The sequence below is a fragment of the Lissotriton vulgaris genome, chromosome 12 (genome assembly GCF_964263255.1).
Source record: "Lissotriton vulgaris chromosome 12, aLisVul1.2, whole genome shotgun sequence".
NCBI classification, from domain to species: domain Eukaryota; kingdom Metazoa; phylum Chordata; class Amphibia; order Caudata; family Salamandridae; genus Lissotriton; species Lissotriton vulgaris.
Window position 1 is genome coordinate 142,543,831 of NC_141700.1, and position 25,298 is coordinate 142,569,128.

Here is a 25,298-nt window from a genome sequence, read left to right on the forward strand (position 1 = left end):
GTTACTAAATCAAAGTCTAGTGTCGGTCAAATCATATTGCCACACTACGTGTTTACCCTTTTTGGTAAGATATCCAAGCAGTTGTTTTCCATCACGCTAAAAGTTTGAGGCAACCGCATACAACTGAAAACCGTGCTCACTCTTGTTTTGTAGGTCTCGGACTTAATTCTACTTCCACTCTAATGGCGACAGCGACCTAAAATATAGGCTCTAGAATATTAGGTAAGGCCAATTGCTGCCATTCCATTTCTTTCTCGTGCAGTAGCTGCAAGAAACCTGCCCTAATGTCTTGCATGTCCACAACCTTTTAGGTATCACCATTGCCCCTCCAAGCGATCACCGCCTCTGTTAAAGCATCGTCTGTGTGTATCCCAGCAGGTAATATTAAAAGTTCTTGTCCCAGTTCTCTCAGCCACCTTTATTAAAGTCCTGTATGTAATTCAGGTCTGCTTCGGTCATTTTCAGGTACAAAAAATCCCCCAGCCTTGATGCTGTGAAAAGTTATATTTGGATGTACTTTCACCTTCTCTTGGTAAGCTGTGTAGGAGGGGGTGTCAACTGAGTCTAGATTCTGATGTTGATCCGTTAAATGCACCTTTGGTAAAACTTCTTTTCCAATACTTTTTTCTCACTACTTTTCTTTTCTTTCTTTAGAATCAAAGGCCCTGATGAGAATCCTCTTAGACCAGCAGGATTCGAAACGCGTAGGCCCATCACCACCCTCAAGTCTGCTTGGGTGATAAGTTCATTTGATTTGCTCCGCTGCTTATCACCCGTTGTTGTACATTACCGTGTTCATTTTTTCACTTTACCCCATCAAAAACTGTGATTATTTGAATTTTCATTAGGAATGTACAGTTTATGTAAATAATTTTTAGTCAAACTTTTCGAAATACTCTGCAGACTGTGGCCTGTTCCAGCATCTTTGTGTTCGTTTGTTCACTGTAAATATTGTTCACTGTAATATATTACCTCTTATTCTCCCCATTGTCCCTGAATGGTTGATTGTTGTATGCTTGTGATATGTCTGATATAATGAAAGATTTTTTCTCCCCTTATTTTTGTACCTAGCATGTAATATTGTTTACTTTTGAACCAACTGTTTTTTGATAACATTGAGCAAATAATAAAAGCTACTAAGCAGCTCCAAGCCTTGAATCTTACTTCAGGTTTAGTGTTTTAATAATTGTTAATTACTCATTTGCATCAGTACTGGCATCCTCATTTTGTTGTTCTAATGAACAGAGCATTGGCATAATCGAGGCGGTAGAGAATCAAAGCATGAGCTACTGTCCCTTTGGCCTCTCTGGGGAGCAAAGGAAAGAACCTTATTAAGGTCTTAAGGGTGCCAAAGCAGACACTGGTAAGCTTTTTAACATGGTCAGCGAACCGGAGATCCTCGCTGAACCACACCCCCAAGTTTTTTGCCAGGCCTTCCTCAGAGTTGGGACAAGGAAAATCTGGAGGCCACAGAGATTGTCTAAAGGCAGCCAGGAATTGGCCGTACAAGAGGACCTCCGACTTGTTCTCCTTGCACTTCAGATAGGCCTGTGCAAGCCAGCGAAATACAAACACTAGGCACGTCTGGGCGATGTTAGTGTCCAGATCCGAGCCGCTTTAGGTAAAAAGCAATTGGGTGTCGTCCGCATACGCTATAATTTTTTCTCCTAGTTCCTCTGCCAGATAAATCAAAGGTGTCAAATATATATTAAAAAGTAAATGGCTCAATGTGGAGCCCTGAGGGACCCCGTAGAGAGTTTCCTGACAGAGGAAGAAAAAGGAGCCATACAGACCTGTTGCGTACGGCCGTCCAGAAAGGATTTGACCCTCTCCCAAGCTGGGCCGGCAATGCCGATAGCAGATAGCCGGACCAGGAGCAGCTGGTGTGGCACCGTATTGAAGGCGACAGAGAGGTCAAGTAAAATCAAGGCCGCCCTGCCGCCCCCATCCAGGCACTCCCTGATCGCTTCTGACATCTCCACCAAAGCTGTCTTCGTGCTATAAGCAATTCTAAACCCAGATTGGGCCGGTTGTAGAGCACCTGATGATTCCACAAAGGACTCGAGATGCCGGAAAACCACCTTCTCACACACTTTAGCCAGGGCTGGTAGGAGAGAAATAGGCAGATAATTAGCTGGAACCAGTGGGTCCAGCGAAGGTTTTTTGAGAAGGGGTAGCAGTTTAGCCTGTTTCCATCGCACAGGAACTGTGGCGGTCCGAAGGGAAAGATTATTGATTGCCACAACTTCCAGGAAAAGCTCCTCGGCCACCCCAGCTAATACTCGAGCCGGGCAGGGATCAGTGGGGGAGCCCGACTTGAGAGATATTAAAATAACCAGAATGTCGGACTCAGCAGCGGGCATAAATAATGTGAAGCAAGGGGCAGGGGCACCGGACAAGGGGGGAGACATCGCCGGAGAAATCCCTAGATCCCTAAAATGTGAGCCTAGGCTGTCCTGAATCCTTGATATCTTTTCAATAAAAAAGCAAGACAGCTCCTCACAACATTGCTGGGAGACAGGAAGAGTCCTTTGCTCCGCACAAGGCGATAGAAAGCTCTTGACAATGGCAAAGATCTCCTTGCTGTTGTTACTAGCCAATGCGATCCTCCCAGCATAATAGTCGCTTTTAGCTTTCCTAATGGCCGTGTAGTACTCCCTCTGCGCTATTCGGAGGGTCGACTTGGCGGAAGTACAATATTTCTGGCACCAACAGCGCTCCAGTTTTTTGCACCCCAATTTCATGTCCATAAGAGCCTTTGAAAACCAAGCCTTAGATGGTGGAGAGCGCTGTTTACTACAGCGGGCTGGTTTGGAACAGGAGCTAACCTCCCGACCAATCCAGCGATCAAAACTGTCCACTGCCCCTTCAAGATCAGAATCGGGTACCGGGCGTACCTGAAGCAAAGCCTCTGAGAGTGCCGGATGATTAATCTTCCCAGGGTGCAGGTCGGATGGCAGGACAGGGGTACCAAAACACGTTCCCATAGGCCACGAGAGCCTGATCAAATAGTGTTTAGCCCAGGTAATGGGTTCTGGATCCCCCACCTCAACATCAAAATTAGTACACACCAAATCAATTAGATGACCACCAGAGTGCGATAGCATCTTGACCAATTGAATCAGCTGATCCAAATTCAGTGAATCCAAAAGAGCCCCAGAATCAGGTGCATCGGGAACATCCAAATGAATATTAAAATCCCCCAGAAGTAAAAACTCGGAATAGCGAAGGGCACGAGGGATAATGACGTCGTTGAGCGCCTTCAGAAAGGCTCCGTGAGCGGTCTGTAAACAAACGTGCCACCCAGCGTAAAATGAGGGGAAAAGGTAAAAGTAAAATCCAAGGCCTCCCCCTCCACCCATTCATCAGAGACCACACAGGTAAAAGACCACAAGTCCCTGAACACCACTGCCGCCCCCCCCCCCCCTCTCCCAGTTCTACGGTCGCCACAGGCAATTTTATAGCCCATAGGGATGGTGAACTCCACAACCGGAGCACAGGACTCACTCAGCCAGGTCTCAGTTATAAAAAGAACATCCAATTTAGCATCTGACAACAGCTCGTATATGTCAGATGCATGCTTGGCCATGGAGCGGGCATTAATAAGGGCTGCCTGAATCCTGGGCTCACTCGTAGCTGAAATAGGAGGGCTTAAAGTGCTGGTGCGGAAGCAGAATATGCAGGAAGGGCACGTTCTAGATAAACTATGGAGAACTGCCTACTGCTCGCTATATGTGTCTAAGTCGATATTTCTGTGGTAGACATTTTGACGTACGACCTCTCCCTCTGTTAAATGTTCATCTTTTCTTGATAGATATGTAAACCTTGCTGTTTACTGCCCCATGCATTCTAACATTGTTTGTCCTTATTTTGGAGATTCCAGGTTGGCCAATAGCAGAAGTTGAGCATGTTGGATATGGTGGTGATTTGGCTAAATATGTTGTAGCTGCCGATAGGTGACCTAATTTGCTGTGCTTTCAAACTTATTGTTCATTCTCTGCATCTCCATCTAATAACAAGAATCGGCATAGCCAATATGTCTTGCCTTTGGGACCTTATAAGTGTTTAGCCATGCAACAGTTGATGTTGAGGCACCAAGGATATTGTGTTGCATAACTAAATACTTATAAGGTTCCAAAAGCGAGATCTATTGGCTATACCAATGCTTGTTTCCAGTAAGTATCATTAGGTTTGATCTGCCTAAATGTATCTGAGGATGAAGCTCTTATTGCACTCAGTATGTATTGGGGAGAGGATGTAGCCTTACAGCTAGAGTTGCCGACTTTGGAGCTGAGGAATTGGGTTCGATCCTCTGAATTAGCTCAACATTCTGTGATTCTGGGAAAATCACTTAATCTCCCCCGCCTACCAAAATAATGAATGTGTCCTTGTGTAATATAACTGGTGCTCATCTAAAGTGCTTTGGATCGAGTTTGGGCTATATAAACCTGCAACAACAAAAAAACGCAAAATCCATTATTTTATATCTGTGGTAACAGGAATTATGGCATATATGGGACATTATTAGTCAGGTAGTAACGTGTGCCGCTGAGGAAACTAGCTCCCTCTTTCTCCCTGGGCGAGTGCAGGGCAGCACTTCAGTGGGGCAGGTAGGCAGAGCTGGGCCGATCAATAATTTGACTTAGAGGCGTCATGAACCCCCGTTTTAGTAGATGAAGTAGGGAGTCACTGGACTCCATGGCCTAATAAGTTGATTGGACAAGACAGGGAGGAAGGAAACATGAAGGAAGGTGAAATGGAGGAAGAAAGGGATGACTGCAATGAACAAATGAAGGAAGAGTGTAAGGACAGGTGGGTGGATGTGGCAAAGAAGAATGGAAGGGTGGATGGATTGTTGGATGAGCGAAAGGGTGCTTTGTAGATGGATCTATTTGTGAACAGAATCATTGTGGCTGGCTGGAATGGTGGCTGGAGGGATAGTCGTATAGGTATGTGTGTATATATATGTTGCAGTATCTCCAGATGCCATGTAACTGCTGACAGGTGTACATGCACGCATGTAAATTGTCACACAAACACTTGCAAGCATAAGGTTTGTCTTTAATATGGTAGCGGCATGCACAAATACACATAATGCATTAGCACATTCAAGCCAGATCTACAAGCTTTGCCAGTGCTGTTAGAAAGGTGAGCCACTCATGCCACTGCCCATTTATACACAAAGTACCTCATGATAATGGCAACTACTTCCTCGCCCTTCCCATAGCCCCTAAGGCTCTGTTGTTTGACGGCCTGCCGTGCGCTATAAACTCTGCAAAGCACAATGTGCTCAGAGGCCTGCCCTGTCTTCACTAACAACCCTGGAGAAGGCAATAAAGCCAACTGTTTCCAGAATATTCCCTCTCCCCAAGGTTTTTCTTCCATTTACTGCTAAAAGAGAGAGCCACTGGCATTACTGTACAGGTGATAAAAACACAGCAAGCGACAGAAAGCAAACTGGAGCCCGCAACAAATAACTGCCCAGGGGGCAAGGTTTCCAGAGCCCTGCCCCATGTTACACACGGTCCCTACCAGAGTGATGACATACTTTTCTACATCAACTATTAAAAGCTAAAACTACGTCACAGAGGACCTTTCCAGTAGATTAGCATCTGCAGACGTTAGTGCACAGGTATTTGACTCTTAAATGATTCACCAACCAAAATTACAATGCAGATTCAGGAGTTCCCCGATGCTACACTCCCATGAGACGTGCATCTAGCTCGTCACACTGGAGGGAAGTGTAGCTGGCGGCGGCTCGTGAACACTTCTGAATTCTAACCTGGAACCGCAGCAAGAGCTCTCTTTTAAGAGTCCACAGCTGTCTGAATCATTATCGTGGCGAGAGGCAGATCAAAATGTCACGTTTGAGGCAACCAACAATATGAAACAGTGAAACGTAAAAAAAAAAAATCCCTGGGGAGTACATCAAAATACGCACAGAAAAACAAAAGGTACAGGATATCCCGCCGGAATAGTCATGGAAAAAAAGCGCATATAATGAATTTAAAAGAGGCTCATTTTCAAAGTTGGTTGCTCTCCATAAAACCCTGCCTACTAGAGAGGCAACAGATCAAGTTTGGAAACTGACTCCTAGGAAGACCACTACAGAAACACTGATGTTATCTAAGATAGAGTGATATTTTGTGGAAAAGAGGGTGAGTTGCATTTTCTCTATCACTTCCGACATGAAAGTAAAATCAACAACCACTTGTACCTCTCACAAGTAGGTGGTGGGGGGGAGTGCGGCCGAGAGCAGGCAGCGTTTCCCTTGTGGGAGCGAGCGCGATAATTGCTGCCATATAGCGCTGCTCGCACCCGCAAGGGAATGGCCAGACGTGCAGGCGTTGCCATTGGAAGCAATGCAACACGTGCACGTTTTTGCCCGCAATGCTGTGCCGATGGCTAAAGGTCTTTTTCCCATGCAGCGCATGCGCGCTGCGGAGTCAAGACCTAAAAAGTTGGTTCCTATTGTTCTGCTAAGCCGTCTATATTTCTTCATTTCCATTGTTCAGTATCTTCAAGTCATTAGATGCATGGCTGTGTGAAGTCTGCAAGGTATCAACAGGAACAGCGAAGTAGCATCAGCAGGCAATTTTGTCAAAAAGATGTCCACCGCTCTCAATTGGATCTGCACTCTCTGTCACCCTCTTCCACCTGCTCATGGAACCTCTCACCAAAAGTCTGCACTGCTCAAACATACAATATCATATGTACGCAGATGACACGCAATTATACTTAAAAATCTCGTCACTGGATGATATCAAAACTCTTAACTCTGCCCTTCTCTGAAATCTCAACATTGGCTTGCACGCAATCAAGACTGGCTCAAACTACTAACTGCGCTCAACTGTGCTCCTCATGTTGTGGACTCTGCTAAATCATTAGGCATAACTCTGGACAAGCACCTGAATATGCAAAACTACACCAGTGCAACCACCAGAAGAGCCAATCACCAACTCAACACATTAAGGAAACTCAAACCATTCATGATGACTGATGACATGCAGCTAGCAGTCTAATCCCTAGTTGTTTTCCACCTAGACTACGGAATCGTAACCTTGGCCGGGCTACCTAAAGCTCGACTGGACCCCCTAAGGTCTACGCTGAACCCAGCGGCCAGACTCATCACAGGATCATGAAAGCGAGATCACATTCCACCAGATGTAACTCAACTCAATTGGCTCATTCTCAAAGCAAGGATCCAGTTCAAGATAGCCTGCCTGACGTACAAAGGGACAAACGTACAAGCCCCTATCGCCACCACAGCGTCACCTATAGTGACGTTATGGTGGTGATAGGGACTGTGCCTTATGTACAAGGCAGCATTAAGCCACTTAACGTGGCTTAACACTGCCTTGTACATAAGGCCCCCTTTCACGCTATGGTTAGCATGAAAAGGGTGGGCAGTGGGTGTTGCAGTGGGTGTTCCACCGCAACACCCATTCATTTTGATGCTGCCCCCTATGTACAAGGGCAGCGTACATAGGAGACAGTGCAAAAATTAAGACTAGGCAAACACTGGTCTTAAGATGGCGAAACGATGAAAAATGCATTATTCCTCCACGTTTTTGCTTTTTCCATGTGGGCTGCCTTGTGCAGCCCACATGAAAAAAGCAACATGCCATTGTTTGTTTATGTACAGGAAGGTGTCCCTTCCTGTACATAAACAAACTTTTAAACAAAATTGCATTTTGTCACTTTCATGTGTGCTGTATGAAGCAGCACACATGAAAGTGACAGAATGGCATTTCTAGGATTGTTTATGTGCCAGAAGAGACACCTTCCTACACATAAACAGTCCTCCCCTGCATGCAGACACCCTTGCACACTGGTGCAAGGGTGCTTGCGTTGGCGCTAAGTTGCTAAACTTAGAGCCATCATAGGGGGAAACGCAAGGCTGCACCACATTCTTGTAAATATGATGCAGCCTTGCGTTTAAGAAGTGTGGGAGTGAGGCATGAAGCCAAGAAGGCTAACTCCTCTGTCCTCCACTTCCTTGTACATATCCCCCTCAGTGCTTAATTGTAACCCTCCAATTTACCTGGCATAAAAACTCAAACTATCTGGTCTGAACCAGAACCTAAGAAGCTCAAACACTCTACTGCTGAAACCACAAAAATTAAAAAAGAGGAAAACTTACAACCACGCCTTCTCTGGCCTTGCTCCAAGAATATGGAATGCTCTTCCCCCTGAAATCAGAGCTACCTCTTCTACCGCCTCATTCGAAAAAGAAGTCAAAGGGTTGTTGTTGAACAGCTGCTTGCAACTATAGACTTGAAGTCACCAAACTAACGTTTATCTCATGTTTTACAGCATCGATCTACCTTTCAACCATGCTATGCTTTGATTCTTTATATCTAATGTGATCACCTTATGTTTTCTTAACTTCTTTTAAGGTTTGCTTACATGTACCACATTCTGATACCCTGTCCAGTCATGCTTGTGCTTTATAAAACTTTCCAATAAAAATAAATAAATCTGTCCCACTTTCATCAATGTTCTCTTTTTTACTACTTCATTGTCATTTTTGTCCCCTAAGGGCCCTTCTAGAACTTTTTGATGATTCTTAGGAAAAATTTAGCAAGGTTACAAGAGCCACAACCATTTCCTTACCTGTCAGTCCCTGCCTCAAAGCATCCCAAAACGTGGCTCACTGTTTGAGATGTGGACTGTTGTGTGGGCATGTCTGCCTGTGACACACTGATGAGTTAGGGCCAGATGTAGGTTGGTCGGTAACGGCCGAAAATCGGTATTTTCGGCCGTTACCGATCGGTAAATAGGTGATAGGTATGTAGGGGGCATTATTTTACCGAATCGGTAAAATTACCGATTCGGTAATTTTACCGATTCGGTAAAATAAAAATTCGGTAAATTTCCCGATTCTGAGCCACCCAGATGTAGGTGGGACTCTTCAGAGTCCCAGAGGCCTTACCGAATCGGTATTTTACCATCAAATCCATTTTGATGGTAAAATACCGATTCCGGTGTGCATGCACATGTGTGCATGCACACCTATGCCATGTGACAGGCAGACCTGCCCTTAGGGCTTGTATGCCTGCCACATGGCACCCGAGCCTGTATTTGGGGTGCCAGAGGGTGTCAAAGTGACACCCCCTGCACCCTTGTGAAAATCGGTATTTACCGATTCGGTAAATACCGAATCGGTAATGCCCATTCATTCCTATGGGCTTCACTGCCCATAGGAATGAATGGGCATTACCGATTCGGTATTTACCGAATCGGTAAATACCGAAATCATCCGATTCGGTATTCCAGCACATCTGGAATACCTACATATCCACCCCATAGATTTACCGATTTTTAATTACTGAATCGGTAAAATTCGGTAATTAAAAATCGGTAAATCTATTTCACCTACATCTGGCCCTAAATGACTTACTGGTAATCTTCATCACCTCTAATTTCCTCTAACAGTACCTATATATGTGAGGCGTTTGTTCTCCATAATTAACTGGCTGTGTTGGGGTCCAGGATGGCCTTTTGGTGCTGGTGTCCTGAAGGCAGTTCACTTGTTGGGTTCTCCTTATTTGCGTTGGTGTTCTTTGGTCACTGTTTCCTTTGTCATGATATGTTTGATTGTCAAGAGTCACGTTGCCAGCTTAGTACATCATCATGTGCATAAGAATTGTGATGACGAAGATGGATTAGGTGGTAATGTCCCAATTACTTACTGAAAATCTTCATTACTCCAGTTTACCGCACACAGCCATGGACCTGAGTCCAGTAAATCTGTCCTTCCCACCGGCTTCAGTCCAGTAAAGCTGTCCATCCAATTGGCCTGAGCCCAGTAAAGCTGTCCCTTTGAGGGAAGCGTGAGCTGTTAAAGAAACTCTTAAGCAGCCCATGCTTCCTTCCAAGGGACAACTTTACTGGACTCAGGCTGGGTTGTGTTTGTGGTGGTACAGTGCTTGTTTTGGACAAGATGTGGCAAGGGTGAGGGGTTTTATGGATGAATGTGGAGGTGCCACAATATAAAAAGGAAAAAGGCATATCCACAAAAGAAGAACAGGTTTCTGGGTTCTAGGGATCTAGGTCTCTGGTCTTAGCGCAGCAAAAAAATTGGTGTTGAGGAAGATATGCGAGTTGATAATGAGATTATAGCAACATTACTACAGTTTCTGCATCCTACACCAGAAGCTTGGGTGATGAAAACACTGAAAGAAGATACTTAGGTCAACTTTGAAACTATACTCCAGGTCACTATCAGTTTTACATTTTGTGTATCAATGTACTCTGTCATGTATTTCCTCTATGTCCTTGTCTCCCTATGATGTAGTGATGTTCCATTCTGAAACCTATCTCTAGTTGCCAGGAGAAAAGTCATAACCCTCTGGGCTTTCTCCTGAGCAACCGGCGATAGCTGTGGGTCCTCTTCTTTGAAGTTTGTATTGACAAAGAAACCTTATTTGTGGATCTACCATCGGCTCCTGCTTCGTTTGTCAGCCACCCCGATACTTCTGTCACTAACCTAGGGTTTGACCAAGCTTTGAATCAGGCTTGAAAAACTTGAAAAGACTAATTTGCATATAGCCAGGTTCTGAGCTGGGATGGTGCAGTGAGCTAAAAAACGGTGATGGATCAAGCTCTGATCTTTGGACTGGGTAGGAGTGGTCTGCTTAATTCAGACACTCTGTCCATCACCACCCCCTTTTCTGAATCGTTTTTGTCCACCATAAGCGTGGAAGGGTATACTCAGATGTGAGTCCCTTGCTCATTGCACCATCAGGATTCAAGCAAGCCGGGCCGAAGACGGCTGTAATGCCAGAAACCGGTCCCCGGAAGCTTGTTTCCTTCCCAGTACAAGAATTGGCTTGGTAGTTTGGTCTGCCCTGTTCCCATGATGCACTGGGCCAGGGACAGACTAATTTGCATATAGCCAGGTTCTGAGCTGGGATGGTGCAGTGAGCTAAAAAACGGTGATGGATCAAGCCCGGATCTTTGGACAGGGTAGGAGTGGTCTGCTTAATTCAGACACTCTGTCCATCACCACCCCCTTTTCTGAATGGTTTGTTAATAATGCAGCCGGTTTTGAACGTGGTGCAGGCCAAACAGGAGAGCCAATCGAGGTCCATCCGAGTAGAGATGACGCGATCATATTTCTGGCCACAACGTGTCTGGACGAGACATATTGAGACATGTATAGGATGCCCTAAGGGGTGCCAGCGCAGAGTCTGTCAGGCTGTGAAGTAGTGCATAACAACAACTGAGATGCAAGAATAGGAGGGCTTGAACAGCTGTTCCAATGAACCTTTCTGCGAGAAACTGATTCTTTTTTTTTTAGAAGAGAGAGCTGCTACCAGGCCATCTTTTTTCATGCGCTTCCAATAATAAATAGGTTCTACTATTAGCCAACTTACTAGTACTCAATTTATCCTACTTTGGAAGGATGGATAGGTGAGTCTGCCTTGTGGGATTAAAATTTGTGACCTATAGATGACCGGAAATGTCAGCAGGGACCGAACCCCCTTCTATGCAAAACGTGTGCATCAACAGAGAGAAATGCCACAAACTACTGCACAATGGCCAGTCAGTGAGATGGCTGAACACACAATTTTAGAAAGCTGTGTCTAACTAAAAATATAATTTGAGCTCTTATCTTGCATGGATTGGTTGAACCATCCATTTGGAGGTCTGTTTTTTATTTACATATTGTAAGTATGAGGTATTGCCTGTCTGTCGGGATTCGGGAATGCTTTCCTTTGCTGTCGTTGTTGCTTTTAGGGTTCTCCTTTGTGTTTAATTTGCCTTCCCCTGTAGCAAACATATGCAATCTGGTCTTCATTGATGACATCCCTTCGGTAGCTCTCATGGCGCTTGAGATAGTATGAAGTGACATACAAAAGCCCTGCGCATAAATGTAAGTTTCGATAGATGATGTGCAATTGTCAGAGAAAGTACGAACCAGATGTACGACCATTGTGATTTGCGACACGCAAATTGCGACAAATTGCGAGTGGTAATTTGCGAGTCGCAAATCACAATGTACAACAGTGTCAGAGACACTCTTAGCGATTCTCAATGGGGTCGCAAATTGCATGCCTCATCAGTATTCATGAGGCACTCGCAATTTGCGACCCCATTGAGAATGGCTGGCCCTCCCAGGTATGGTGACCTGCTGGGCTCAGCAGACCTCCATGTCTGGGACTGCTTTTAAATAAAGCAGTTTTTTCAAAAATGCAGCCTGTTTTCCTTAAAGGAAATGGGCTGCATTTAAAAAAATCGAAATTAAACATTTTTGTTTCATTTTTAGGTCTCGCCTGGACATCGCATCCGAAGGATGCGTCCAGGCTGGAGACTTAAAGCTGTCTGACACGGGGGAATGAGGGACAAGAAACTGTGACGAGCTTATCCTTGGCTGGATTCAGCTCCGTGCACGCGCACCAACATTCACGCATGCGCACATCACAGCCACACGCATACACAGCACTCACGCATGCGCACATACACACGCATACACAGGCACACCCCCGTCACCTACACGCATACACAGAGACCCCTCCACACACACCAGCCCCTCTCCACTCGGCTCCACACACACGCACACGCATTTACACTTACACAGACACGCAGGCACCCAGACAGGCAACCCCCCCCCCCGTCACACACACGCATACACACAGACTCCAGGACACATACACACACACATGCACGCTCACACACATACACAGTCCGCCGCCGCGCGCGCGCACAGATGCCCGCCCCCCCCCCCCCCCAACAAGGCGACGCCCCACTCACCGGCATCCTCAGTGCAGCGGCTCCCACCGGCAGCAAGACTCTTCTTCCCTTCTTCGGCACCGGGGCGCAGGGTAGGCTCCTGCCTGCTCCGGTGCGCCAAACAATCGCGGCTCTTCCGTGGGAGGCGGGGTAGGCTCCCGCCCTCCTACTTCCGGTTGTCCCGCCCGGCCTGCCTGACTTCCTGGTCGCAGGCCGGCGCAAAACGCTGCATAAAAAATGCTTAGAACAGTGGTTCCCAAACTGTGCGCCGCGGCGCCCCGGTGCGCCGTCATGAGCAGCCAGGGGCGCCGCGCTCACGTTGGGAAAATTGACCTTATTGCAGCTGCAGCGCAAAAAACTTGCTGCCTGCATAATCCGGGAAAATTATTTGGCCCAAGAGCGCACGTACGTACGAGTCGTGCTTTCACAGGCGTAGTAGTCGCCATTACTGGCATATGCAGCTCGCCTCTGACCGTTTGAGGCACGTTATTGCTGCCCACCGTGGGATACTCTTCGCAAGTAAGGTAAGGAACTGGCATGGGAGGGATTCCTGTTCAGTAGAACAGGAGAACAGGAGTACGGCAGTGATACACAAGCCAAGAAGCCAGACTGTAAAAAAGCGGGCTCCACGGAGCTTGTTAAAGCAGCCAGAGAGAAGGCTTTGCCTTGTCTTTTTATGTCTGATTTCTTTAACGAGCTCCGTGGACCCACCTTCTTACACTAAAACTAACGCAGGTGATACAGGTGTAAAACGGAGGTTGGGCAGAAGATCGGCATGGCATTTGATTATCATCAATTATTAATTAAATGACATGCCGATCTTCTGCCCAACCTCCGTTTTGCACCTGTATCAGCTGCATTATTTTTAGTGTAAAAAGGTGGGCTCCACGGAGCTCGTTAAAGACTCAGAATGCGGGCATGATGTTCCCCCCAGATCCAAACAGCGTACAGATGCACATTTGGCTCCCCTCGGAAATGACATGGTAGAAGTAGTTTTGGCTGTCATGGTTGAGCAGCACATATTGGGAACATATTACTACGTGACAAACCGCACATTCAGGCCTAAAATTGGTATTTCCTTAGTATTCCCCCTCAGCGAAAAAGTTGCAAACCTTTGGTAATGTTTGGTGTAATGGATACGGTTTTCTTTCTGCAGACTCTTTTTGCGTTTACTGACAGACCTCAATTTAGGTTACTCTGCAAGATAATTTTAGGAACTAAAATAATTAGATGTTGCTTTGCCTTTTAAACACTCCAAATCCTAGATGGCTGGTGTCGAAAGAGGTAACATGAGACAGAGCTCTGGGAATGCATGTACAAAGTGTTCTGAGATCCCAAGTTTTTTGACGGATACATTTTAAAGGTAAAGGAGGTGCAGATTGGGAAAAGTGTCTCCTCAGCACCAGTGTTACCAAAATGATGCAACTATGCTACTATGAATCAAATGCCATGCTGATCTTCTGCCCTACCTCCGTTTTTTACTTGAACTAGATTTTATATACTGACAATATCATGTAAAACACGGCTGTAAAATGTAGTTCAAGTAAAAAACAGGTTGGGCAGAAGATTGGCATGGCATTTGATTGGGATTGCTTGGTGCCTAACTGCGTATCGCCAGTGGTATGCCTGGAAACCAGTGGTTAATTTGTAAAATAAAAAGTGCTGGGGCTCTCCTCAGGAGGAAGCACTAACAGGAGAAATAAGAAGGTGCAAACTGCCTCCTGAACAAAGCCCTGGCACTTATCCTTCTGGAGAGGACTGGGCCTAATAGCTAGAGCTGATGATTTCGTAGCTGGGAAACCAGGTTCGAGTCTTAGCGTGGTTCAAAATCCTGTGATTATGGGGGAAATTGCCTGCCTTCCAAATGAATGGGTCCTTAATTGGTGCTAAAAGCACTGGTGCTGAGCACCTGAAAGCCCCTGCTCAAATTAAGCACTGCTGGAAACTTTCCACTGCCGCAGCTTTGCATGCCATCTACTTGGAATGTTGGTGAATATGAAATCAGCCTAAAAATACCTTCAGTCGGAGAAGTAAATCTCTACCCATGTTTTTATGTTTTCTTTCATGAATGGGACTCCATGTTTTCTTTCCAGCAATAGCAGCCTCTCTACTTGCACTTGGTTTGTACGTAGCCGTAGTTTCAAAGCGTGTGTGCGCTATTAATCTTGCAATGTTTGTCACTTAACAAGATTTTATTAAAAAACTGTTATATTTTTATTTTGTTACAAATATGAGTATAATACCTTCAATTCTTCATTGCATCCCAATTAATTTACGGAAGACAACAAAGGTCGGGCTTACAAACCTCCCCCCAACCCGCCCACCGGTAAAAAAAAATGGTGGAACCCGCCCACCGGTAAAAAAAAAATGGTGGGGAGCCACGGCCAACTGCCAATTAGGTCAAGGGAGCCACAGGTCAAAAAAGTTTGGGAACCACTGGCTTAGAACAAAGGCTGCTTCTCAGTTTCCGCGACCGCGCTCCGGTTACCGGCGTCTTGTGTTTTTTCTTTTTTAATTGCGACGCAGCCTGTATTATTATTATTATACATGAATCAAGATTCGTTTATTTATGCTAACCTTCTATAACTGAAGTTTTTGTAAGGCACAGATCCACTATTGAATTAATTCAATGTGTTCTCAAACGGGATGGCTAAGGAAAAGTGAAGTGAAGCAATGGGCCGTGGAGAGTGCGTGCAGAGTGAGTGCAGAGTGACAGTGAGTGCGGAGTGACAGTGAGTGCGGAGTGACAGTGAGTGCGGAGTGACAGTGAGTGCAGAGTGACAGTGAGTGCAGAGTGACAGTGAGTGCAGAGTGACAGTGAGTGCAGAGTGACAGTGAGTGCAGAGTGACAGTGAGTGCAGAGTGCGTGCAGAAACAGTGAGTGCAGAGTGCGTGCAGAGTCAGAGTGAGTGCAGAGTGACAGTGAGTGCAGAGTGAGTGCAGTGACAGTGAGTGCAGAGTGACAGTGAGTGCAGAGTGCGTGCAGAATGACAGTGCGTGCAGAGTGACAGTGCGTGCAGAGTGCGTGCAGAGTGACAGTGAGTGCAGAGTGCGTGCAGAGTGACAGTAAGTGCAGAGTGCGTGCAGAGTGACAGTGAGTGCAGAGTGCGTGCAGAGTGACAGTAAGTGCAGAGTGCGTGCAGAGTGACAGTGAGTGCGGAGTGCGTGCAGAGTGACAGTGAGTGCAGAGTGAGTGCAGAGTGACAGTGAGTGCAGAGTGACAGTGAGTGCAGAGTGACAGTGAGTGCAGAGTGACAGTGAGTGCAGAGTGACAGTGAGTGCAGAGTGACAGTGAGTGCAGAGTGCGTGCAGAGTGACAGTGAGTGCAGAGTGAGTGCAGAGTGACAGTGAGTGCAGAGTGACAGTGAGTGCGGAGTGACAGTGAGTGCAGAGTGCGTGCAGAAACAGTGAGTGCAGAGTGCGTGCAGAGTGACAGTGAGTGCAGAGTGACAGTGAGTGCGTAGTGACAGTGAGTGCGTAGTGACAGTGAGTGCGTAGTGACAGTGAGTGCGGAGTGACAGTGAGTGCGGAGTGACAGTGAGTGCAGAGTGACAGTGAGTGCGGAGTGACAGTGAGTGCAGAGTGACAGTGAGTGCAGAGTGACAGTGAGTGCAGAGTGACAGTGAGTGCAGAGTGACAGTGAGTGCAGAGTGCGTGCAGAGTGACAGTGAGTGCAGAGTGACAGTGAGTGCAGAGTGACAGTGAGTGCAGAGTGACAGTGAGTGCAGAGTGACAGTGAGTGCAGAGTGCGTGCAGAGTGACAGTGAGTGCAGAGTGACAGTGAGTGCAGAGTGACAGTGAGTGCAGAGTGACAGTGAGTGCAGAGTGCGTGCAGAGTGACAGTGAGTGCAGAGTGACAGTGAGTGCAGAGTGACAGTGAGTGCAGAGTGACAGTGAGTGCAGAGTGACAGTGAGTGCAGAGTGAGTGCAGAGTGAGTGCAGAGTGACAGTGAGTGCAGAGTGACAGTGAGTGCAGAGTGACAGTGAGTGCAGAGTGAGTGCAGAGTGACAGTGAGTGCAGAGTGACAGTGAGTGCAGAGTGACAGTGAGTGCAGAGTGAGTGCAGAGTGACAGTGAGTGCAGAGTGACAGTGAGTGCAGAGTGACAGTGAGTGCAGAGTGACAGTGAGTGCAGAGTGCGTGCAGAGTGACAGTGAGTGCAGAGTGACAGTGAGTGCAGAGTGACAGTGAGTGCAGAGTGACAGTGAGTGCAGAGTGACAGTGAGTGCAGAGTGACAGTGAGTGCAGAGTGCGTGCAGAGTGACAGTGAGTGCAGAGTGACAGTGAGTGCAGAGTGCGTGCAGAGTGACAGTGAGTGCAGAGTGACAGTGAGTGCAGAGTGACAGTGAGTGCAGAGTGACAGTGAGTGCAGAGTGACAGTGAGTGCAGAGTGAGTGCAGAGTGACAGTGAGTGCAGAGTGACAGTGAGTGCAGAGTGCATGCAGAGTGACAGTGAGTGCAGAGTGACAGTGAGTGCAGAGTGACAGTGAGTGCAGAGTGACAGTGAGTGCAGAGTGACAGTGAGTGCAGAGTGACAGTGAGTGCAGAGTGCGTGCAGAGTGACAGTGAGTGCAGAGTGACAGTGAGTGCAGAGTGACAGTGAGTGCAGAGTGACAGTGAGTGCAGAGTGCGTGCAGAGTGACAGTGAGTGCAGAGTGACAGTGAGTGCAGAGTGACAGTGAGTGCAGAGTGACAGTGAGTGCAGAGTGCGTGCAGAGTGACAGTGAGTGCAGAGTGACAGTGAGTGCAGAGTGACAGTGAGTGCAGAGTGCGTGCAGAGTGACAGTGAGTGCAGAGTGACAGTGAGTGCAGAGTGACAGTGAGTGCAGAGTGACAGTGAGTGCAGAGTGACAGTGAGTGCAGAGTGAGTGCAGAGTGACAGTGAGTGCAGAGTGCATGCAGAGTGACAGTGAGTGCAGAGTGACAGTGAGTGCAGAGTGACAGTGAGTGCAGAGTGACAGTGAGTGCAGAGTGACAGTGAGTGCAGAGTGACAGTGAGTGCAGAGTGCGTGCAGAGTGACAGTGAGTGCAGAGTGACAGTGAGTGCAGAGTGACAGTGAGTACAGTCACTCAGCACCACCACATTATCAGTCAGAACCACCACAGCATCACTCAGAACCACCACAGCACCACTCAGCACCACCAGAGCATCACTCAGCATCACACAGCACCACCATAGCACCACTCAGCACCACCACTGCATCACTCAGCATCACCACAGCCCCATTCAGCACCACCACAGCATCACTCAGCACCACCACAGCACAAATATGTTCTCTCAATGTTTCAAGCTTTATTACAAATGTCACAAAAAGATGTTAATATTTCACTTCTGTTCTTGGATTTTGTTACAATAAAATACACTGAACATAATCTTCACAAAAGTTATTTACAAAAGTTTAAGCTATTGCCATTATAAATTACAATCACTTTTATTAAGTATTAAAAAAAATTAAAAGCCATTGTTATTTGTAATATCAATACATCTAAGTCACGTAAATACAAATGCTGCATTACAAATGCTATAGGTGTCACATTTGCGAAAGTTATAACTATTGGCATTGTAAATGACAAAGCTATTAATTTAGCTATTTTCAAAACCAACACATAAATGAACATTTGGTGAATTTCCATTAAAATATTTGACTTTTTTACTAAGATATTATTATACTGTTTTATGCAAACAAAATTTAGATACTGCATAAATAACTTTAATAAAACATATTTTATATGAAGCTTTTTATGTAAAAAAAAAAACTATAGCATAAAGCAAAAAACAATTGCCATTTACAATGCTAATAGCTCAAACTTAAATAATGCGAGACCTATTGCATTGCAAATGCTTGTTTAAGGGCAGGTAGTGGTCCCAGGGGCCACTACCTGCCCTTAAAAATATTTTCCCCTGCATTTGCAAAAAGGAAGGGTTCCCCTGGGGACCCCTTCCCATTTGAGAATGGGTAGGGTGGTAAATTGCAAGTGTTTTGCGACCGCAGTTGCAGTCGCAAAACATTCTTACTTAAGGTAGCGAGTCGCAATTAGGAAGGGATGCTTTTGTAACACCCCATCCTAACTGCGGGTCGCAAATCCTATTTAGTGAGTCGCAAATTAATCGCGAATCGCAAAATAGGGTTTGTACATGGCCCTGTGGGTTTTTGTTTGCGCATGCAAAAACAGGTCGTACATCTAGCCCTAAAATTCTTCTTTGTCTGAAAAAGCAGGAATGAAAAGGATATATCTAACTACGTCTTCACCCAGTACTTACTCAAACATACCTCTTGTCTCATCTTATCGTTGTACCACTACAACAAAGCTGGATATATTAAATGTCTTTTATAAACACATACCATTTGACCGACAATGTCTTTATATTTTTTGCCAGCACCAGCATTCATGCAAATTGACCGCTGCCCCTTAACTCTAAAATGAGACCTTTCACTTCGCCTACGTCAAATCTAACCCAATTACAACTCCTTTGTGACATCTTCATACTGTTTAGGAAATATTTATTTCTGCCAACTCACTGGAACTCATTTTATTTAGCAAGGGAGTCACAGCTGACTTGCTGGGATTCGAACTTGTGACCATGAAGTAAAAAAACTAAGTCCAGGAGTGGATGCTGAACTCAACTGAGCCAGCAAACCCAGTTCCTTCTTCTCCCTTATTGTACCCCTAAATATATGTCCAAGTCATCTTCTACCCCTACCTCATGGCTCTATCCTCATTCTAAAGCTAGACCTTAACCTTAACTCTAAACTTTTCTCTGACTCCGAACCCCAATAGAGTTACCCTTAATCCTAGCTCTAGCAGTGTGTATGTAGTAAAGATAATGTATATGACAAGAATAGGACATGTTACAATGCAAACATTTACAACGCATGATTTTACAATACATGCCATCACAACGCATTTTTACAAACTACATTTACAATGCATTCCATTACAACGCATACCATTACAACGCATACCACTACAAAGCATAATACTTTTAGGGTAACAGTAGGGTAAATGGTGGATGGTGTAGGGGTAAAAATTACTATTACAACTCCAGTGAGTGCAACAGTAGGGTAAGTGTTGGATAGTATAGGGGTGAAAATTACGATTCCCACTCCAGTGAGTGCAACAATAGGGTAAGTACTGGATAGTGTAGAAGTAAAAATGTATATTCCCACTCCAGTGAGTCAACAGTAGGGTAAGTGTTGGATAGTGTAGGGTTAAAAATTACTATTCTCCATTACTTACCTTATAATGTGTTGTAATGGCGTACGTTATAGTGACATGCGTTGCAATGGCATGCGTTTTATTGACATGCATTGTAATGGCTGCATTGTAATGGCATGCGATGTAAAGGCTTTTGTGTTGTAATGACTGCATTGTGAATGTAGTGCATTGTAATGACTGCATTGTAATGGTTGCTTCCCATATGGCAATATAAACAGAAGAGTCATTCAGCTGAGTGAATTAAGGGGCCGGCTGCAGAGATCTTCGTGCAACCTCAAGGTTAGAGGCGTAGTTCCTCCACAAGGATGACACGTCACGCAGCCTTTCATCCTCCTGAGATTAATACACTGAGTACTACACAGCTGGATGCCAGTAGTGTGTCCGGCATAGAGAGCAGACTAGCGCCATATTAAATACTTCATTTCACATTTTTATTTGACCCTACAAATGCGAGGGAAGAGCTTAGATTCACAAATGGCAATAGGGCTGAAACACAAAAATATATATACTTGTATGAAAAAGACGCATGTTTTTCAGTTTATTTCCAAAGCAAATATGTTTCTTGGGATGAACAATGTTCAGAGAGAGATTGTAAACCTGGCAAGATATACACTACTCCAGCTGGGTGTGTAGAATCTCTTGAAGACACCCTCGGATTACGAATAGCTAAAGCGTTTGCACATCTATTGGGGAGGCTGATTTTTCAGCTACTCAGGTGTTAGGGGTTTACTGTGTAGCAGTCAGTGCTGCTAATGAAATGGTTGACTGTCTTACAGCTTGTTAAAATCCTGTGCCAAAGTAATAAAAAAATATTCTGTCAATAAATGCCAACCACAAAGGCCTTAATTAGCTCTGATGCCTGTTTATTTTTCTCTATAGATGTTAAGAAGATCTGCAGGGAATGCCTTTCCAGAAAACTAAAATGGCAAAAGATAATTCCGCGTTCTCGACCATCCCTGGCAGCGCCTCAGAAAGCAAGCGTCCGCTGTGCTCCCGTGAGTCCAAGCTCACCGTTCGAGCGGAGAGGAATTTTGAGAAGGCGGACAGGAAGTCGAGACGGCGGCAGAGGTATGTAGAGAAGGATGGCAGGTGCAACGTTCAGCATGGGAATGTGCGGGAGACTTACCGCTACCTCACCGATATCTTCACCACGCTGGTGGACCTCAAGTGGCGGGTCAGCCTTTTGGTCTTCATCATGGCCTATGCAATCACTTGGTTGTTTTTTGGTGTAATATGGTGGTTCATTGCCTACTGCCGGGGAGACCTGGACCATTTAGAGGACCAAACTTGGACGCCATGTGTGAACAATCTTAATGGATTTGTCTCCGCCTTCCTGTTCTCCATCGAGACGGAGACAACAATTGGTTATGGGCACCGGGTTATTACAGACAAATGCCCAGAGGGGATTATCCTGCTCCTTCTTCAAGCCATCCTAGGGTCCATGGTCAATGCTTTCATGGTGGGCTGCATGTTTGTCAAAATCTCCCAACCCAACAGGAGAGCAGAGACGCTGGTCTTCTCGTCCCATGCCGTTGTCTCACTCCGAGATGATCGCATGTGCCTCATGTTTCGGGTAGGGGACTTGCGACAGTCGCACATTGTGGAGGCCTCTATTCGGGCAAAACTCATCAAATCCAAGCAGACCCAGGAGGGGGAGTTTATCCCTCTCAACCAAACAGACATGAATGTGGGCTTTGAGACTGGGGACGATCGCCTGTTCTTGGTTTCCCCTCTCATCATCAGCCATGAGATCAACGAACACAGTCCATTCTGGGACATCTCCAAGCAGCAGCTCAAGAAGGACGACTTCGAAATAGTTGTCATCCTAGAAGGCATGGTGGAGGCCACAGGTATTAAATCATTTACCTATTTATACTTAAACAAGCTTTTATTTTCCAGGCTTTACTAACAATTGTTGCACAGAGCTTCTATTAAACATTCATCAGAACTGAGGGGTGATCAATGTTTGGGATAGAGAATGGTTAGATACTTCATGATAATTACAGCAACTGCATAATATTCTATATGTTAGAGATGGCTTCCGTAAGGATTAATGGAGTCAGGTTATCTTTTCAAGATGAAGGATATGGCGATTGAGAGTTCCCTGTCAGGGGCTTATAAGTAGGGAATATTTGGGAGAAATACAAGACATATCCGGGTTGGCTCACCTGGATGAGAGACCATCCGAATACTGAGGAGCAGCAAGGAGATTTCGATGTTGTGAGATGATGTTGAGTTTGAGATTGAATCCACCATACAATAGTGTTGACAGAAATTGGCTGTTAAAGTGTAGCATGATGAACTTGTAGAGAAACATGTTCAACAATCTGAGGCTGTTAGACATGGGGGTCTCTAGTTGGCAGAGGAAGGTACCTTTGTCCAAGTAGGGACCCTTGCTACTAGACAGGGTAAGGGGGATACACACTTTAGAAAACCCTTCTCACCCCCTTGGTAGCTTGGCACGAGCAGAGAGGTTTATCCCAAAGGAAATGTGTAAAGTATCTGTACTTAAAACACACAGTAACACAGTGAAAACACCACAAATGGACACCACAGCAGTTTAGAAAAATAAAGTATCTTTATCTAAACCAGGTAAGACCAAAACGACAAAATTCCAGCATAATTATATCAAAATAGCACTTAAAAACACTTACTTGAAAAAATAGCACTTGTAGAAACAAATAGCTCCACCTGGGGCTATTACGAGGTTGCAACAGGCATAAATCAAAAATACTGTGCCAACCGTGAGGTGCGTGGTGTTGGGCACATAGTCACATTGACTCCCAGACAACAGTACCTTGGAAAACAAAGTCTTTGGATGATGCACGGCGTTAAGGAGGTGAGGTGTCGGTGCCGAGGTTGAAGCCAGTTCCTGGTTGCCACGTGGGAGGCGAGGCATCGTGTCCTCAAGGAGGTGATGTGTCGAGTCCAGGACAGGAGAAGTTAGACTACATCGGCGGTGAGGCCTTGGTTCCAGTGAGGTCATGCCAAGTCGAAGAGTTCATGAAGTCACCCTCGTCAGTTATCAGCTCCAAGATACCTGGAGACTAACACTGGCAGTGCCAGCGTTGGTGCGAGAGAACTAGCATCAGGCAGGCCAATAACTGCAGTCGTCGAAGGGCGTTGGAACTGCAGTGCTGGGGAGATGGTGCGTTGTGCACTTCACAAGCGGTGCCCCTGGCCTCTGTGCAGGTCACTCGGAAGCTTGTTTCCGGTCCAGGGAAGACATGGCTTGGCAGTTCGGGCTGGACTGTTCCCATGAGGCACAGAGTCAGACTGATTTGCATATAGCCATGTCTGAACTGGGGAGGCAGAGTGGGCTAAAGAAAGGTGATGGATTAAACCCAGATCTTTTGACTGGGTGTGAGTGTTTGATTAATTCAGATGCTCCGTCCATCACCACCCCCTTTTGTACCGCTCTGTGCAGGTCACGGCATCACTGGTGGTGGCTCTGACAGCGTCAGTTGTTTTCCTTGCTTTGCAGCACCAACCACTCAATTCTCAGGGCCCAGGAACTGGAATTGGCACCCTTTTGATCACACAGGAGTCCAGATGCTGGTCAGTGTGTTGCAGTTGAAGTCTTTGTGTCCCTGAGACTTCAGAACAGGAAGGCAGCACACACATGCCCTTGGAGATTCTTCTTCAAACAGGTTCACGGCAAAGATCCAGTGTTTGTCCGTTCCTTGGCAGAAGCAGCACCTACAGGCCAACTCAGTAAAGCACACAACAAAGGGGCAGTACTCCTCCTCACAGCTCTCCAGCTCCTCTCTTTGGCAAAGGTTCCTCTTGAGTCCAGAAGAGATTTAATTCTTTGGGGTTTAAGGTCAAATACTTATACCCCAGTTTCTCTTTGTGGCAAGGGTCTCCGAGTCCAGTTAATCCAGTTCTATCCTCTCTGGTACAGCTTGACCACAGATGAAAGGGAAACTCCTTCATCCCACCCCCCTCCCCCGCCCCGTTGGATGTCTAGAGTGAATGCACATCCCCAGCCCCTGTCACTCCAAAACCAGACAGTCAATACAAAAACAGGCTGAGGCACATAGAGGGGCCGATTACTATGTGGCCCATAAAGGCCACATCGTAATGGGCTGCGCGGTTTCTTTTCCGACCACCTCATTATGATGGAGGCGGTAGGAGAGGAAACCGGACAGTCATTCCGGTTGGCTTCGAACAGGCTCAGAGAGCCTGTCGGCCAGTCAGAAGCCTTAATGCCCTTGAGATTACAATGCATGATTTCCAGCACGGTTTTCATGCCAGACTGTCCAACATTGAAACCATGTTGGAAAGTGTGTTTGGGGCCCCCCAGCAGGGCCCTCTTTGGTGCAGGGCCTCCAGTTATAGGCCGAAGGGCACCTATGGTGCCCCCCTGTTGATGTCTGCACAATGTGGCAGGCACCTTGCAGTGTCTGCCAAGGGGTGCCAGGATGAACTGCACCTCCCTTTCATCAATGGGAGTTTATGTTATGGCCGGTTTATGGCCGTAACAAGTGCTTCCATTGAGGAAAAGGAGCATGCGATCGAACAGTCCTACCTTTTACCTATACTGCACCCTGCCCATGGGGGTACCTTTGGCCTACCTGAGGGGTGCCTTACATGTAAGAAAAGGGAAGGTGGGGGCCTGGCAAGTGGGTGCACTTGTTAAGTTGACATGGCAGTTTAAGACTGCGTGCAGACACTGAAGTGGCAAGTCTGAGATACCTTTACAGGGTTACTCTTGTGGGAGGCACAGTTATTGCTGCAGCCCACTAGTAGCATTTGAGTTGCAGGCCCTGGCACACTCAGTGCACTTTAATAGGGACTTACCAGTAAATCAAATATGCCAATCATGGATAATCAATCTTAATAACAATTTTCCTAGGGGGCACTTGCACTTTGACACTGATCAGCAGTGGAAAAGTACCCAAAGCATCTAAGCCAGCAAAAACTAAATCCAGCACAGCGTGAAAAATACAGGAGGTAGAGGCAAGATATCAGGGGAAGCCCCACCAAGGATGCCGAGTCTAACAGAGACAGTCTGCTTGATGTCCATCAAGAGGAGATGTAGAAGATATAGGAAGGTTGAAGAGGATGCAGGAGGTGACGTTTACAACAATCGAGAGGCCAAGAAAAGGCTGCTGCGTTAGTCACGTGTAGTGCATGGATCTGGGTGCTGACAGGATGAACCGTTCGGGAGAGGAGGATTTGGTCATTGTACAACAGGCGGTATTGACAGAGGAAGGCGCTACAGTCAGAAGTCATCATTATTCTGTGAAATGAGCCCTAACATTGTAGACTGATCTGAAGGAAAGGATGATGCAGTGGTTTTAAGGAAAGTGGATGATATTGGTCCTGCAGTTGTTAACC

General features: G+C 46.1%; 1 protein-coding gene across 1 annotated transcript in view; it reads left to right on the forward strand.

Moving 5' to 3' along the window:
- Nucleotides 1-25,298, forward strand: part of KCNJ9 (potassium inwardly rectifying channel subfamily J member 9) — a 185,980-nt gene that overhangs the window by 124,252 nt on the left and 36,430 nt on the right. Inside the window, exon 2 of the mRNA XM_086947611.1 lies at nt 20,835-21,805. Within this exon, the coding sequence (XP_086803737.1) occupies nt 20,857-21,805 (949 nt within the window). The 5' untranslated portion in view covers nt 20,835-20,856. The remainder of the gene's footprint in view (nt 1-20,834; nt 21,806-25,298) is intronic.